An 18,653-nucleotide genomic window follows, 5' to 3' on the forward strand; every position below is an offset into this window, starting at 1 on the left:
CTGGAAGGTCATATACATATTTAGGACTGTGAGCATGGTCAGGAAACATCAGAGAAGTCCCTAACCTCTCATCCATGTCTGATTCTGAGGTTCTGCACAAAGCAGGAAATGAAAGCTAAGGCAGAGCTATAAGACCATCTTGCTGAGTGCTGAAGGTACGCCCTAACACGCACACAAGCTCCTTGGGAAAATCTCGGAGACTTACTGGTTCTAGACTTTTAAGGAAATCTCTATTCATTCATCAGCAGACTAACCTAACCTAGTAGAGATTTCAGTGGCCACACATGACAACAAGTACAAGCCTTTACCAAATTAGTTCCAAAAAGTCACTAAATAAATTAATAATAACTACTATAATAAGCAGCAGTACACACCAAACCCTGGGGGCAGGGATCTGATTTCTAGAATTGTTACATTATATGTAGTATTATTTAAAATATCCAATTTTCAACACAATTTATAAGGGGCACAAAGAAACCATGCACAGGGGTGGGTGTGGGGGTTGGCAATCAGTAGATACTGTCCCTGAGGAAGTCAAGATATTGGGCTTACTAGGCAAGAATTTAATTCAACTATTGGAAAAATGTTCAAAGACATAGGGAAAACATTTAGTTCTATAGATTAAAGTAGATCAAGATCAAGGATGGGTACACAGAAACCTAAACAAATACTAAATGAGAAACTTTGCCTTCTGGGGCCATGTGGTCCAAACATCCATCCTGAGCATAATTGTCCTCAGGATGGGGTTTATACAAAAAGAGATGTAACAGGAAATTTATTAGCCACCTTAGGACAAATCACTAAAGAGACTAAAATAAGGTGACACAACAAAAGTCTCTAAATTCCTTAGCTTAAGTGATTAAGTTTCTAAATTCCTCCGCCTTTTTGTTACAAGCCTGCAACTAAACCTCAAAATATAGTAGCACAACACAGATCAATTAATTTTGTAGCCTTGCCTTTAACATTTTGATTTTTACCTTCATGTTGTCTAGAAGGTTTAAAAGCCTCCATGAGTACCTGTCCACCTCCAGTCCCATCTGGCCTAAAACACTTCATGGATGTAAGTCCTTTTGGCTCTTCAGTTCTCTTGGCCATGAGGGTCCCACCAAGGGCCTAGATGGAACCAGGGCAGGGGCCATACCATCCCAGCTGTTGGAGCCTAACATAGCCACACACAAACCCTTCACCCTCCTCCTCCTCCTTTCCTCCTAAGACAAAGACACAAAGGGTCTAGTTACCCACACCCCCTCAGAAATTCACACCAAAGGACCCTAACATTCTTGGCAAGCTGTAGAATTTGCCTACCAGCTACCCTACACCCCTGTATTTGAAAGAGTTCTCTAACTGCCCCTGAGCACAGACTTTTGCACTGCCCAGGTGAGTCACCCTTCCCTTCTAACAAACCTGGCCCGAACATCCAGTCTTGCTCTCGGGATGGGACAAAATAAGAGTCTGGCCATCAATGGTGCCTCTGGTGGATCTTGGCCAAAAAGGAAGAATTGTGAACCAAAATAAAATCTTAAGCCGGGGGGTGGGGGTGGGGGCACAGATCTTGGCCAAAGGGAGAAATTGTGAACCAAAATAAAATACTTAAACCAGGCGTGCTGGCTTAAGATTTTTTTTTTCAAGTTTCAAATATTTTGTCTTCGTATTCATACAGTATGAACTTTTCTAAAGATCACACAACATGATGCACCATGCAGAAGAAAAACTAAACATTCAACATAAACCACCCCTCCCCTACCCAACCCACACACAAACTAAAAAAAGAAAGAAAAGGGCGGCGCCTGTGGCTCAAGGAGTAGGGCGCCGGTTCCATATGCCGGAGGTGGCGGGTTCAAACCTAGCCCCGGCCAAAACCAAAAAAAAAACGAAAGAAAAAGAAACGAACCCATTCCCCAGTAAGGAAATAATGTCTGCACTATTTTTCTGTAACGCCAGCCAAGATATGCACAACCAAGAGAAATAGAAAGCATTTGCTAAAATATTTGTAACAAATACTAATGTGCAAAAAATTCACAAAAGACTAGGTTCCCCCTTGAAGCAGAGCACATGGCAGTTGACACTGGAACAGATTAAACCACTGGCTGGGATTATAAACCAGAGGAAGATGTTACATGAAGTGGAGATTTCCAGTTTGAATATTAACATTTCCAAAGTTTGGCAACATTGTCTTTTAAAATTATGCAAATTATGTAAACAAGAGGTACATTTTAAATTGATCTACATGCAAAATTCCATGTCATGCAAGGACACCAAGCCCCGGGATTTTTCTCTCACATGCAGAGCCCATGATGTGCAGCACTCAGTTGAAGGAACAGCCATGGCAGGAGGTGCGCTCAGCTTAAGATTCAGTCACCTCTGGGTGGCGCCTGTGGCTCAGCTGGTAGGGCGCCCACCCCATATGGCGAGGATGGCGGGTTCAAACCTGGCCCTGGCCAAACTGCAATTACAAATAGCTGGGCATTGTGGTGGGTGCCTATAGTACCAGCTACTTGGGAGGCTGAGGCAAGAGAATCACTTAAGCCCAGGAGTTGAAGGTTACTGTGAGCTGTGTGACGCCATGGCACTCTACCAGGGTGACAAAATGAGACTCTGTCTCTACCAAAAAAAAAAAAAAAAAAAGATTCAGTCAACTCGATTCAACCTGCCCTTTTCCACTCATGATTATAAAACCAGTTTTTATAGAAAAACTATATCAGGAAATACTGTCATACAAAGCTACCCAAAACTTTTTTCTTCCAGCCCATAGTACCTTTGCAGAAAAGGGAAGGGATAACATCAAGTGGTAGAACAGGATATACTACTTTTATATCACACACATCTATTAAGTTATTACCCATGACCAATTATATGCGCAAATCAAAGAAAACCGTTATGCATTCTCTATGCCTTACAGTAAAGAGAGGTACAAATTTGAATAGAATTTTGCTCTTCTGTGACATATAATTAGCAAGATTTCTCCCATTTTAATCACAAATATATATGGGTGTTTAGTACATATATGCACATTAAATGTCCACAGTTTTATTTGCTGCAAGTCTTTTGAAACATAAAGGGAAATTCATGGTTCAAACACAAGTTTAATGACAAATTATCCATTTAATGAAACAGATGGATATCCAAAGCACTTACACGATTATTTCAGGTATTCTTCATTAAGTAAGGCATATAATAAATCATGACTGCCTAAGCTAGCTTCTGGCCTTTATGTATAAAATCACAACTAGTAACTTACACTTACTCAGGGACATTCAATAAATGCGATGGCTCCTAGTTGTAAAGTAACAGAATGAAGCAGCCATAAGCACTGTGAGTTATCACGTGCACACAAGAACTAGCTCTTGGCAGTAGCGCTAAACTATACTTTCTCCTCAAGGAGAGGCATATTAAAAGCTGCTCAGCAGTGAGACCTAGTCCCTGGAAATATATTCTTAAGTATAAATAAAGTTACAGACTCCTTTGTTACAAAAATGTAATTAAGGTAAATAATAAGACATTAACAAATGCTTTGTCAATCTCTCAAAGGAGAAAGCACAGGGAAAGGAAAACAGCTGACCTAACACCGGGCTCAAATTGTACAATCTCCTGTCTATATATAAAACTGTGTGAAATAAAAACATAAACAAACAAACAAACAAAAAAACTGTGTGAAATAAAAGTAAGGATGTTTTATGTTCTGCTTGGCACTTTTACTCTATTTTGTTTCTGAATCAAAGTATATTAAATTAAAGGCAACCTGCTACATACATAGAAAGCTACATATATCTACATATAAATATTTACATATGTATACATACTTTCTTCTTATAAAACATGAAGAAAAATAAATTAAAAAGCCAACCCCTTCCCTTTCTCCACCACACTGATATGCTCTTTTCATGTTGCTGTTCTTCAGACTTTAAAGTGCTACACTGAGTTATTCAGAGAGTAAGAGTTCAATAACACTTGGTTGGCTTCATGAGGCTCATGTTGGAAAACGTGGCTTCACAGAGAAAAATACTTCCATTTGAATACACAGAGAGCATTGCTGGGCATCTTGAGCAGATCTTCAGAGATGGATAAGAAAGCAGAAGTGTTGGGTGGTACTCTTTAAAAAGAGCCACACGTCTACCACCATCTTTTTGTGGATGTCTAGGCCACCTACAACAGCACAGAATTCTTCAAAGGATATTCTTCCATCTCCATCCTTATCTGCATTTATTATGGTTTTGTCTACGATTTGCTGTAACTGTGTATCTTTCAGATTGTTCCTCACCATCATCTTCAACACCTGGAAGAGTTCCCCATTGGAAATATAGCCATCCTTATCCATGTCATAGATAGGAAAAGCAAACCTTAACTTCTGCTCCTTATCTCCTTTGACACTGAACTGAGAGACTCCCTGGATAAATTCTTTGAAATCTACTTCTCCATTCCCATCTGTGTCGAATCTATCTATTACTCGCTGTACTAAAGAATTCTGTTGTAACTCAGGCAGAGACATGAACGCTTCCACACTCAAAGAACCAAAACTGTCCAAATCAAGCTTCTTAAATCTTTTTCCTAACGTTTTAATTTCATCTGCACCAAAGTTTGAGCACATTTCCAAAGGATGACTTGCCTCATTTCCCATTTTGCTCGGCGGGTCAGAAGCTCGCTGGCATGGAGAAGTGTCGGCGCTGAGACGGGCTCCAGGCCAAGGAGGCCCAGCTGCGGCCCCGTGTCGCCTAAGGGGAGGGGGTGGCGGTTGGGGGAGGGGAGGAGGCGTGGCAGGGCCCTCGCGGCCTGGTGACTGGGCAAGCGAGGGACCGGGCAGGGCGGGGTGGAAGAAATTAAGGTCGAGATTCACAGACCGAGAGCGCGGGAGGAAGAGACGGCGACAGGGAGGAGAGGCAGACAGGCAGAAAAGAGGGGCAGAGGGCTGGGTGGCCCGGGGCTGCAGCCGCACGCTCACGCTGGAGGCTCTTGCTGACCCGCAAGCTCAGGCGCGACAAAGGCGGAGGGCGGGAGAGGGAGGGGAGGGCCGAGCGCAGCAGCGCGCGGGGCGGAGGTGGGGGGCGCGCGCGCGCCGGCGGCGGGGGCGGGGCTTCCGGGAGCTCCGTTCATCCGGAACCCGCGTGCCCGGCTCGGCTGCGGCAGGTGAGGCCTTCTAAGGAGCTGTGGTTTGTAAGGTTTTATTTTAGTTCACAACTCCCCTTTTGGCCAAGATCCGCCAGAGGCAGCATCGATGGTCAAACTCTTACTTTGTTCTATTTGTTGCCAGTGAAAGGTGTAAGCGGAGATGAGATGACACCACAGCACTCTACCAAGGGGCGACAAAGTAAGATTCTGTCTCAAAAAAAATAATAATAATAACTAAAAATAAAATCTTAAGGCTCCCCCCTCCAGCTGACTAATTGGACCCCCCTCTTGGCCAAAGGACTGAGTTGCTGGCCCTAAGAGTGGAAGTCAGAAATGCCTCATCAAGCCCCCTCCCTTCTGGGAGACTCATTAACAGGCCTGAGGCTATAGAAGACAAACCTGTAGGTCCTCTGCTTACTTAACAGTTCACTGGAGTCTAGGTATCTGTCAGATGTGTTGTCTCTAATTAACAGATGTCCTTAACTTAAAGGATCCCAAGCCTTTAGCCCCGGGGTCCTCAAACTGCGGGCCCGCGGGCCACATGAGGCCATGTGATTGTATTTGTTCCTGTTTTGTATTTTTACTTCAAAATAAAGTTTGTGCAGTGTGCATAGGAATTTGTTCATAGTTTTTTTTTTTTTTTGAACTATAGTCTGGCCCTCCAACGGTCTGAGGGACAGTGAATTGGCCTCCTGTTTAAAAAGTTTGAGGACGCCTGCTTTAGACAAAGCTTCATTTCTTTAACCAATTACAAATCAAAGACTTTTAAAACCCACCTATAACCTGTAAACCTCCATTTTCAGATGTCCCACCTTTTTAGGCCAAACCAACTTACACCCTGCCTTGTATTATTTATGACTTTACATGCAATTCCTGTCTCCCTGAATTGAATAGAAGCAAACTAATCCAGTCACAGTGAGTCCACTTGCTCAAGGTTTCTTGGGCATGGGTCCAGGCCATGGTCCTCAAATTCAGTTCTTAGAATAGACCTCTTCAAATTATTTTACAGAGTTTGCCTTCTCTTCTGTTGACAATGGTCAGTGAAGGTGGTGAGTTCAAGACATTTGTACTGATGCCATCTAAATCTCTTGGTGGAGGGATCTAATGAATCTGGTTCTTTGGTGTGAGGGCAAAAGAAAAACAGACCCTTGTGTTCTTCCTCTATGCAAGGCATCAGTAAATTAACAAGGGAAGAGAAGAGGTCCCTATAAGACCAGCCTCTGTAGAAATTGTTAATCAGTTCCACACACAACCTAAACCCCTCCCTCTAACCCAAAATGAATGGTGTGAAATTAGACTTCCAAACCTCAAGACATGTGGACAGTCTTTTCCAAAGTCAAGTTTAGAAGAGGATCTTCACCTTGAGTCTAAAATTTCCTTCAGGCCATAGATCATATATACCTACCATGATCTGCTTGTGTCACAGAGAAATTATTGAATTTTGAGCTGAAAGAAAATAAAACCTACATAGCATTTTTTTTTTTTTGAGACAAAGTCTTGCTTTGTTGCCCTTTGTAGAGTGCCATAGCAAGACAGCTCATAGCAACCTCAAATACTTGGTCTCAAGTGATCCTCTTTCCTCAGCCTCCCAAGTAGCTGGGACTACAGGTGTCCACCACAACACCTGGCTATTTTTTTCTTTTTTAGAGACAGGGTCTCATTCTTGCTCAAGCTAGTCTCAGACTCCTGAGCTCAAGAAATCCACCTGCCTCAGCCTCCTAGAGTGCGAGGACTACAGGTGTGAGCTACTGTGCCTGGCCCCTCTACATTACTTGTTGAAGGGTAGTCAGGAAAGCAAGTATATGGAATTAGGCTAAAGTAATGTATTTTCTTTCTGAACATTATTTGCACTATAGCTTTACATGAACACCATTTTCCCCCACAGTGCAAAGATGCCCACAGATCATTCTTCATAGGTATGTATTTTTTAAAAAAATAAGGTTTGGGGTGACAGGGAGAGAAGTGCCCCATGGCAGATTTTCTGGACTTCTTTCTGCTTTACCATTTATTTATTATTATTTTTTTTTTTGGCCGGGGGCTGGGTTTGAACCCGCCAACTCCGGCATATGGGGCCGGTGCCCTATTCCTTTGAGCCACAGGCACCACCCTGGTTTACCATTTAAAAGAAACTGACTCTCGGTGGCACCAGTGGCTCAGTGCATAGGGCACAGGCCCCATATACCAAGGGTGGCGGGTTCAAACCCAGCCGCTGCCAAACTGCAACAAAAAATAAAGAGCCAGGCGTTGTGGCGTGCGCCTGTCCTCTCAGCTACTTGGGAGGCTGAGGCAAGACAATCACCTAAACTCAGAAGTTGGAGGTTGCTGTGAGCAGTGTGACGCCACAGCACTCTACCGAGGGCAAGAAAGTAAGACTCTGTCTCTACCAAAAAAATAAATAAAAAACTAAAAGAAAGTGACTCTGAGAAAACATCCTTCCCCTTTTGCACCCTGGAGGACTTTGTGTTACGCTTCCTTCTTTGTGGCTATATGCTGTATACATTTCAGCAGTTAGAAACTCTGTACATGAGTAGGAATCAAAGTTATATTCAACGTAGGATTTCAAGGACAATTCACATATCAAAGCAGCATTGTTTGGGCTCCCAAGACAATGTTATTTGAGCATTACTTGCTTGACATCTTTTATCACCCATTCCAAAGATCATTTCTAGGGAAAGCAGAGCATGTCATATGGAAGTTACACAAGTCTCCTGGCCTCTTTGTACCTTAGTTTCCTCACCTGAAAAAAATGGATGGATCCTTTCTGTGAAACATAAATATAACTTTAAAAAAAATTAAAAAAGAAAAATTGGATAGATCTTAAGATATGCTATTCAGAGTCATAATGAGCTTATACCTAGTTAACTGATAACTGAATGATGCTTTTGCACATAGCTTTTTATGTGTTCATCTATTTAACTTACACCTTGTGTAAAAATTGCATTCCATGCCACACCTGAAACGTTCCGAAGCTCAGTTCAGTGATTAAATTGCAACCAAGATTTCTACAAAAAACAACAAGAAAAAGGAAAGACATAAGCCAATAAAGAAGAAGAGAAGATATTCTTTCAGAGCATTTATCATTTGGCAGTGATTCTAACTTCTATATGACAAAACATAACCTCAGTACTTTCTCCGTACATCAAGGAAATTTCGCTGTAGAAGATATTGGCTTATGATTTATACTTTATTGAATTTACTATACATGCAATGTGTAGATACAAACCAGTGAATGCTCAGCCAATACTTGTGTTAAGAGATCTTTATTTCTCTATGACAGAGTTTTGCAACTTCAGTGCTATTGATGTATTAGCTGTATAATTCTTTGGGGGATTTGTCCTGTACATTGTAGGTCAACAACATTCCTGGCTTCTGCCCACCAGGTGTCACTAACATATCCACAGTTGTGACCACTGAAAATGTCTCCAGGCATTGCCAAATGTCGTCTTGGTACAAAATCCCACTAGTTGAGACCATGGTTCTATTATGATCCCCTCTGATCTGTGTAATAATTCTCACACTAATCTTTGCTAGAGATTAAATGAATTTGGTATATATTTTAGTAACTTTATACTAGTAAAATTTTAATCATATTTCAAAATGAATAGCAGAGGGTTTATAAGTTTAATAAAAGTTCCAAATGTAATGAAGTTCTATTTGTAACTTACACATACTGCAGAAATGATAGTGATTCAAAGGTACGTCTTTCATAAGATTGGATTTTATTGCAGGATAAATCTCTAGAAAAAGTAAAAGGAGGACACTGCCTTGATTTGATGCCAAATTAGTAGGAACAACTAGTAGAGTTTAGAATGATAATAATGAATATGTAGCTTTTGTCTACATTCTAAACTTTTGGACTTGTATTTGAACTTTCCATAGCCCCCTAATGCTCCCTGTATTTCATGATTTTCACCAATAAAATATGCAACTGTAGATCTTAAAAGATTTTGCATGTAATCTTTCCCTGGGCAGCGGGAGACTTCATTAAACAACCTTTTGTAGCCTCATCAAATTCTAGATTAGAAGCTTCAAGTTTTTATTTTTCTATATAATTTCTAATATGAAAAGGAATAACCTCACAACTTACACTTTTCTGGTTTAATTCTGTTTTTCTAAGCTAGTTCAATACCAAAAGAGATAAAAGATATCCTTTCACGTCCTTTGAAAGAAAGTTACCCTTCTAATTAATACATAACTTTGAACTAATTCAGAATTATACCATATTAATAGAAATTCATTTTGGTTTTATATTGCCTTAATATTCCATGAAAGCAATTTTTTCGGTGGTACAGTGATGGGACGTAGCAAAAGGCAACACGGAACTGGATTTTTATTTGAAAACACCCCTTAACTATAGTTGACTATTTCTCTTGACTCCAGTTTATCCCTCGCTCTTCACCTGGCTGTTGTCACTCTGTTCTGACTGGTATCACTTCCTTCTAAACCAGTGGTTTTCAACCTGTGGGTCGCGACCCACAGGAACTGTGTATTAAAGGGCCGTGGCATGAGGAAGGTTGAGAACCATTGTTCTAAACTATCCTGCACACAATTGACCAGATGAACTCTCCAGAAGTGATTCTCAAAGACCAGCGTATGGGAATTTATGAAAGATGCAAATCCTTGGCCTTACTCTAAACTGACTGAATCAGTTGTGGAGTTGTAGTCCAGAACCAAGGCCTAACAAGACTTCCAAGTGCTTGTGGTGCAGACTTAAGATGGGCGTAAAGCATGGTGGTATAGCATGGTTCCCTGCGATGGCTTTTGCTTGGCATTCAAAGCCCTAGAAAGTCTGGCTCCAGTCTTCTACTCTCTCTCCTTGCACTCTACAGGTACTCAAAGCATTCCTCAAATACTTTGCTGTATTTTGCCTTTCTCCCATTTCCCTTTTCCATGTTTGGACTATTTCCCCCAAAATTTGTCTAAGGAGATCTGTCTAAGGATATCTGATGGCCTTCTGATAGATCCTGTTCTAGCAGCATTGCTCTAGGAACATCTTCTCTGATCCAAACTCAAGTCTTTTCTCCTCCTGTGCTCCAGAAGCAGTTTGTCCCTCTTAGTGCCCATAGCTATTTCTTCTTTTCAATATAGTTATTTTTGCTCCCATTTCTTTTAAGTATAAACTCCTTGAAAGCAGGGATTAGGTCTTGCTCATCTGCAAGCCCACTGTGTTTAAAATTGACACATGAGAATACAGTAGAACCTCTCTAAGCTGATCACTTAAAGAGTGACTATAACAAACCAGGCAACATAGAGTGGTAGTCGGCATAAGGAACTTCCACTGAGCACATGTGGCGCATGTCTGGTCTGTGAAAATGAGGTAAAATTATGGAGGTGGTCTACCATGGAGGTTCTACTGTATTTATAAAATGAGTGAAAAGCTGAGAACGAGGAGAAGAAGAAAAAAAAATATTTTAAAACAAATGAAATTTTATTACTTTGTATCCTTCTTCTAGGCCTTTGCAACCAGCCCTTTGTCATCCTCTTAGTGCTTGTGGCGTTATGGTTGATGCTTACATGTTTGTTTCCCCTGTGAAATGTTAAGTTCTTAGAAGGGTAGGAATCCTGTCTTACTCATCTCTCTGACTCTAATATTAGCCAAAGTGGTTGGCATATTCTCTTGTTTTTTTTAATTTGTTGGCATTTTTTAAATGAATGAGAATATATCCTAACATGAAAGATTAGCTTACAAAATAGGCATATGTCATTGTGGAAGTAAGGAAGGGCCTACTCCATTGAGCAATTACGTCATTTACTTTTTTCCCCAAATGTGGCAGAGGTGCCTAAGAAGACCAGTACAAAGGTGGTCATGCCTTTAAGGCCTAGAAGGTTAGATCATTCAAAGGACTATTTTTAGTGCCATGTACCTACTTCCCTTAAATCTTCTACATTTGAAAGAAGAATCTATTTGCTAAAGAGCAACATTAGTGAGCTTAATAAAGATTAATGATGTACACACTTCTTGACCACACTTCTTTGCCGTGGGCAAAGGATAAAACTCAGACTTTCATAGCAAGGGATATAGTATCTTCTTATCTTTAAAAAGATAGAAATAAATACTATGCAAGTATTCCCTCCTTGGCAATAAGGCAGGAGAAATGTTCATTTTGTAATTTGGGAAGAATTAGGAGCATTGGTAATATGCTTATTCATTGTAAACATTTCTAGCTATACCATTTAACCATAATTTAAACAACTTTTTTTTCCTTTTTGAGGCAAAGTCTCATTCTGTTGCATCAGGCCAGAGTGCCATGGTGTCAGCCTAGCTCACAGCAACCTCAGACTCCTGAGCTCCAAGCTATCCTCCTACCTCAGCCTCCTGAGTAGCTGGGACTATAAGCACCCACCATAATGTTTGGATAATTTTTCTATTTTTTAGTAGATACAGGGTCTCACTCTCAATTAGGCTGCACTCGAACACATGAGCTCAAGGGATCCTCCTACCCTGGACTCCCAGAGTGCTAGGATTACAGGTGTGAGCCACTGCACCTGTCCTTAAACAACTGTTTTCAATAAGAGTATATTAATTCCTACACTGAAATCCTCACTGCCAGCCTATTCTCCTAAATACATATATTTACTATATGATTAAGTTAAATCATATCTATATGATTTTTATATAATGTTCTTATATTAAATATTTAATATTCTTTAATATTTTATATTCTTAAATATATTTATTCTTTATAATTCATCTGCTTATTTAATAGTTATATGTTAATTTAATTCAGATTAAATTCTCAAAAACTTCTGGATTAATGGCATTCAAACTAGTGTAGATGGTCTATATTTTCCTTTCCTTTCCTTTGAGCAAGAACTTAAAGTTTAATTCTTCTCATGCTACTAAACCAACTTTTTCAAATCCTTTTCCTTTCTTTCTTTTTCTTTTTATTTTTTTTGCATTGTTTTCGCCGGGGCTACGTTTGAACCCACCACCTCCGGCACCTAGGGCTGGCACTCTAGTCCTTCGAGCCACAGGCGCCACCCAAATTTAGCCTTTTCCTGAAGGCTAAATAGTAATATTTTAGGCTTTGTAGGTCACATATGGTCTCTGTTGCATATTCTTGTCTTTCTCTTTCTTTTAAGACCCTTTAAAAATGTAAAAACAATTCTTAACTTACAGGCTCTAAATAAAAACAAACTGTTGATTAGATTTGCTCTATGGGTTGTAGACTAAATATAAATATAAGTAGATGATATATAAAACTTAAAAAACAAGGTTCAATGGGTGTCAATAATTGCTCAGATGTTATTACCACTTTTTCCTTATAACCAAAGTTTTTTCTATCCGTATCTTATCTATATGATTTTAAAAACTAAAAATGCACAGAGATGGGCTAGAGACGGGCTAAAACTCTACACGGATTTAGAGAACTGCAGCATTTTATTGCTGAAAGAAGTTTTAGAGATTATCTCATTTGAACCCCTTATTCACTTTACAGATCATATCACTAAAAGCTCATAAATAAATGTGATTAACTAACTAACTTACAAATACTGGAGGGATAGCAGGCCTTCAAATGAATCTTTATGTAATTCGGTCAAATGATTTTCACTGAGAATTCTGAAAAAGGATAAGGTTATTTGTTATTTCTTTTTTAAGATTTTATTATTGGGCGGCGCCTGTGGCTCAGTCAGTAAGGCGCCGGCCCCATATACCGAGGGTGGCAGGTTCAAACCCGGCCCCGGCCAAATTGCAACCAAAAAATAGCCGGGCGTTGTGGCGGGCGCCTGTAGTCCCAGCTACTTGGGAGGCTGAGGCAAGAGAATCGCTTAGGCCCAGGAGTTGGAGGTTGCTGTGAGCTGTGTGAAGCCATGGCACTCTACCGAGGGCCATAAAGTGAGACTCTGTCTCTACAAAAAAAAAAAAAAAAAAAAAAAATATTATTGTTTCGGGTTAATCTGAGGGCACAAAGAAATAGGTTACAATGTTTGCATTAGTTAGGTAGAGTTCCTCTTATAATTGTGTACTGCCCGCAAGAAGTGTGCCATACACTCGAACTTTGGGCCCATTGAGTGTGAGCACCTCCATCCTCCTCCTTCCCCTCTCCCTGCTCCCTCTTTCCCCATCCCAGGCCTTGAATTGATTTGAGTTTTTCTCTTATTTGGGAACATATCAGATTATCTACTAGCCTCATGTTAGTATTGAGTACATTGCATTCTTGCTTCTCCACTCTGTGATACTTTACTAAGAAAAATGTGTTTCAATTCCATCCAGATTAATACAAAAGATGTAATGTCCCCATCTTTTTTAATGGCTGAATAGTTTTCCATGGTATACATATGCCACAGTTTGGTATATCCATTCCTGGGTTGGTGGCATTTAGGTTGTTTCCACATTTTGCCAATTGTAAATTGAGCTGCGATAAACAACGTAGTATAAAAGTCCTTATGATAGAATGATTTTTTTTTTCTTCTGGATACATGACTAATAGTGGGATTGAGGAATCAAATGGGAGATCTAATTTGAGTTCTTTGAGGATTCTCCATACTTCTTTCCAAAAAGGTAGAATTAGTTTGCAGTCCCACCAACAGTGTAAAGGAAGAGGTTATTTCTAAATAAAAATGCAAACTATTTGCCATATAGGACTAACTCCTATCTGTGGAGGAAACCTGGGTAATGGTGCCAATTGAATACACTCATTCTTATTTAATTTCAAGGTGGCAACATCTGCTTTGTTTTCATTCAAACCTTCTTTCACATTTTCCTTTTTGTGTCCAAATCTCTACACACACACACCCCTACCCACTATTCCCACCAAATTGTATACTTAATGCCTACTCTCTAGATCACAAAATCCCTGTTAGAACTCAACTCTGGTTCTAATCAAGACCAGCAGAACTGCCATTTCCTCATCTCTTTCCCCCCCATTTTTTTTTTTTTTGTTGTTGTTGTTGCTTTTTTTGAGACAGAGCCTGAAGCTGTCATCCTGGGTAGAGTGCTGTGGCGTCATAGCTCACAGCAACCTCCAACTCCTGGGCCTAAGAGATTCTCTTGCCTCAGTCTCCCAAGTAGCTGGGACTACAGGTGCCTGCCACAACACCCAGTTGTTTTTTGGTTGTAGTTGTCATTGTTGTTTGGCAGGCCCAGGCTGGATTTGAACCTGCCAGCTCTCGTGTATGTTTCTGGCGCCTTAGCCGCTTGAGCTACAGGCACCGAGCCCCACATGTTATTATTAAAGCCCCACATGGACCAATGTCAGGCTACAAGTGAAGTCAGTAGGCTTTTCCCCCCAATGAAAAAAATGTTTTGTTTTTTTTTTTTGAGAAATACAATGTGCATATGATGCATATAACTTAAATGTTCAGTTTAAATAATTTTAAAGCAGGTACCCATGTAATATCATCACATCAAGAAAGAGTACCATGAGCATCCAGAAGCTCGTGTGGCCCTTTCCAATCACAACCCTCTCTCTGACCTCTGAAGATAACCACTATCTTAACTTTTATAGTAATTTCCTTGTTTTCAAAATATAGTTTTACCTGTTATATGTCACTCATACACAACATACTTTAGTTTGCCTCTTCCTGAACTTTATATAAATGGAATCATATTACAAGGGGACAAACTTTATTGGAAAATAAAATGACATCTCTATTTTCAAAAATGAAAACTCAGAGATCACCTATACAAGTTGAACTGATGACACACAAACTACGGTATTTTTCCAAAATAACTTATGTATCTAAATTGACTGCTTTAATAAATTAATAAGAAAATGATAAAAACAATTCAAAAGGAAAATGGATAAAGGACAGAAAACTCAGAAAAAACACAAATGTTCACCAACTTTTAACAAATAAAGGTATTTAAATTCAAGAGTAATCAGAAAAATTCAAACAGGACCCTTTTTGTTCACCCATCATATCAGCAAAGAGTTGGAGAATACTCAGTGGTAAAATGCTGTCATATTCTGTTCAGTATAGTATAAGTTGGCACAACTTTTTTGAGGACAATTAAAATTTAATATCTACATTGTCCTCATATCAACCATTCCATTTCTAGATATCTGTTCTACAGAAATATTTGCCCAAGTTTACAAAGAAGCAGCAATGCACCTAGCAAGAAAACTGGACATAGGAGGGTGTCGCCTGTGGCTCAGTGAGTAGGGTGCCGGCCCCATAAACCGAGGGCGACAGGTTCGAGCCTGGCCCCCACCAAACTGCACCAAACTGCAAAAAGAAAATAGCCGGGTGTTGTGGCGGGCGCCTATAGTTCCAACTACTCGGGAGGCTGAGGCAAGAGAATCGCCTAAGCCCAGGAGTTGGAGGTTGCTGTGAGCTGTGATGTCAGGGCACTCTACCGAGGGTGACACGATGAGACTCTGTCTCTAAAAAAAAAAAAAAGAAAAGAAAACTGGACATAATCTAAACATCCATCCATAGGGGAATTATTAAATAATTCATGCCACATTCATAGTATGGAATCCATAATATGGAATGATGCAAGAGTTTAAATGAATAGGGTAACCCTCTAAGTGCTGTGAAAGAAAAATCTAACATGTATCATGAAGTGAAAGAATCAAGTTGTAAGATGGTACTATTTCTATAAAACAAAAAACATAAGGCCACACAAAAAATTTATTTTGCTATATGTAAATATGTATGTAGGCAAATACTTGGGGAAAGGTCTGGAAGGATATGTACCAAACTTAGGAGCAGTGGTGACCTCAGGGACCAGGCATCAGGGCACAAGGAGGGTTTCCATTATACCTGTTATTTTGTATTTATATATTAAGAGTATAATCTCTATTACTTACATAATAAAAAATACATTTAAATTGCCTCTTTCTTTTAAAGAGAGCCCACCAAATTTAATTTTAAAATAATTATAGAATTATAATCAACAGACATTGATTTGAGATGTGGAGGAAGAAATACCTTTCCTTAAATGCGTTGACCTCAAGATTCTGGACCAGGAAGGATCTTACAATGCAGCTAAGTTTTTGTACTCATATCTGGAGAGAATACACTCACAGTTTCTCAGTCCAACGGTATGATTTCCATACATTCTCATCAATGTAAGAAATAGCATTTCCTTGGAAATTTGTGTGAAGAAACACAGGAGATATTCAAATACAGAAAATGCTTCCAGTTTTCTCATTTCCAGAGCTATGAGCTTCCTAGTTTGTACAATTAATCAAAAAATAATTTGGGGATTCCTGGCGATTCTAGGTGGCTCTGCAGCAGCCTCTGTCACCCTGTGACCCGCAGTTACTGGGACATCTCGGGAGCTGGGAAATGATGCACAGCCAGAAAGAAGAAGGCGGCACCGAGGATTCTGAGCAGCGTTTGTCTCTGGAGTTGGGCTCTGAGATACGACCTCCTCTTCAGCTGTTCCCTTTCCTGGGGATCCTAAGTGTCTCTGCAGCAGCCTCTGTCACTCTGATTCTGCAGAGAATTGACCTGCAGGACACCGGGACATCCCGGAAGCTGGGAAATGCCCAGAGCTGTCTGAGCAGCTGTCTGCCTGCAGCGCCCAGCGTCCCTACCTCATGGTGACATTCAAAAGGTCCTCAGGGAAGAATCCAAAGGAGTGTTGACATTCAAGGACATGTCTGTTGAATCCTGTATGGAAGAGTGGGCCTGCTTGGACCCTGCTCAGCAGCATTTGTATGGGGAAGTCATGTTAAAGACCTACAGAAACCTGTTCTTCTTGGGTCTTACTGTCTCTAAGCCAGAACTCATCACCTGTCTGGAGCAAAGCAAAGAACCCTGGAAGGCGAAGACACACCAGACACCAGTCAAGCACCCAGCTCTATATACTCATTATACTGAAGACCGTTTTCAAGAGTGGGGCACAAATATTTTATTTCCAGAGATGATCCTGACCAGATATCAAAGCTATGGCTCCGAGAATTTAAACTTAAGAAAATATTGGGAAAGTGTGTATAAGTGTGATGAGCAGAAAGTAAGTTACAGCGGACTTCACCAATGATTAACAGCTACCTATGGCAAAGTATTCCAATGTAGTAACTCTTTGAACACCTTCAGACAATTGTTAAATCTCAATGGACAAATAATGATATATACCTCAGAGAAAACTTTTAATTGTAAAAGCTATAGGAAAGCCTCTAACTTCTGGTCACATGTTACAGAACATAAGATCACTAATATTGGAAAAAAACAGTCCAAATGCAAAGAAGGTAGCCAAGTTTTTAGGTCTTGCTCAAGATTCGATACTGGAGAGAAACTGGACACGTCTGAAAATGATGGCAAATGTCTTAGCCACAGTTCAAAATATCGTAACCATGAGAATTTTGATACTGGAGGAAAAACCTGCAACTAGAAGGAATGTGACAAACTTACCAAGCAACACTCACACGTTTCTGGAAAAAAAAAGAATTGATTCTGCAGAGAAACCTTTCAAATGTGAAGAATGTGGCATAACCTTTAACCAGCACTCTCTCCTCGGTAGACATCAAAGAATTCATTCTGGAGATAAACCCTACAAATGTCAGGAATATGGCAAAGCCTTTAACAAGTACTCAAACCTTTCTGTACATCAAAGAATTCATTCTGAAGAGAAACCCTATGGATGTGAAGAATGTGGCAAAGCCTTTCAACACCACTCACACCTTTCTAGACATCAAAGAATTCACTCTGGAGAGAAACCCTACAAAGGTCAAGAATGTGGAAAATCCTTTAAGAACTACACAAGCTTTTCTAGACATTAAAGAATTCACTCTGGAGGGAAACCCTACAAATGTCAAGAGTGTGGCAAAGCCTTTAACTGTGACTCAAACCTTTCTGTACTTCAAAGAATTTACTTTGGACATAAAACTTACAAATTTAGAGAATGCACTAAAGCCTTTTTCCTTAGTTAAACTCATAGTGAACATAACAGAATTTCTTGTGGAGAGAAACTCCACAAATGTGAAGAAGGGGGCAAGGCATTTACACTGTACTCAACCCTTTCTGTTCATCAAAGTAGTCATTCTTGAAAGAAACTACAGTGGTCAAAATGTGGCATAGACTTTCATTAGTTTGTGAACATTTCTAGACATTGAAGAATTTATTCTGGAGAAAAACCTTTTAAATATGGACAGTGTGGCAAACTCTAACTCAAATTCAATCCTCACTGTACATAGAGGAAATCACACAGAGAGAAACCCTCCATTTGAAGACTGCGGCAGTGCCTTGACCTGGTGTTGATAGCATGCTAAGCATAGAGGAATTCAAACTGGAGAGTAATCCTACAAATGTGAACAGTGTGGCAATGACCTTAACCATAGCTCAGACCTTAACATACAAACATTCATATTGGAGAGAAATCTTCCAAATATCGATAATGTGGCAAAGGTTTTCAGTGGTCCTCAGTCTTAGTAAACATCAGAGAAACCATAGGAGGGAAAATGGAAACGATGTGAAGATGTGACAGAGCCTCATGCCAGTATGCACTGTTTTCTGTACACCGTAGAATTCATGTGGAAGAGAAAGTCTAAAAAGAAAAAGGAAAAAAAAAAATCCAAGACTTCAGCCAGGCACAGTGATTCATAGCACTCTGGGAGGCCAGGATGGGTGGATTGCTTGAGCTCACAAGTTCGACACCA

General features: G+C 40.1%; 1 protein-coding gene across 1 annotated transcript; it reads right to left on the minus strand.

Moving 5' to 3' along the window:
* Positions 1-3,817: 3,817 nt before the first annotated feature.
* On the minus strand, positions 3,818-4,615 carry LOC128584237 (calcineurin subunit B type 1-like). Its single transcript, XM_053589298.1, has one exon. It carries the CDS (start codon positions 4,613-4,615, stop codon positions 4,052-4,054), a length of 564 nt encoding a protein of 187 aa, XP_053445273.1. The 3' UTR covers positions 3,818-4,051.
* Between the last annotated feature and the right edge of the window lie 14,038 nt (positions 4,616-18,653).

Source organism: Nycticebus coucang, chromosome 4 (genome assembly GCF_027406575.1).
Source record: "Nycticebus coucang isolate mNycCou1 chromosome 4, mNycCou1.pri, whole genome shotgun sequence".
NCBI classification, from domain to species: Eukaryota; Metazoa; Chordata; class Mammalia; order Primates; family Lorisidae; genus Nycticebus; species Nycticebus coucang.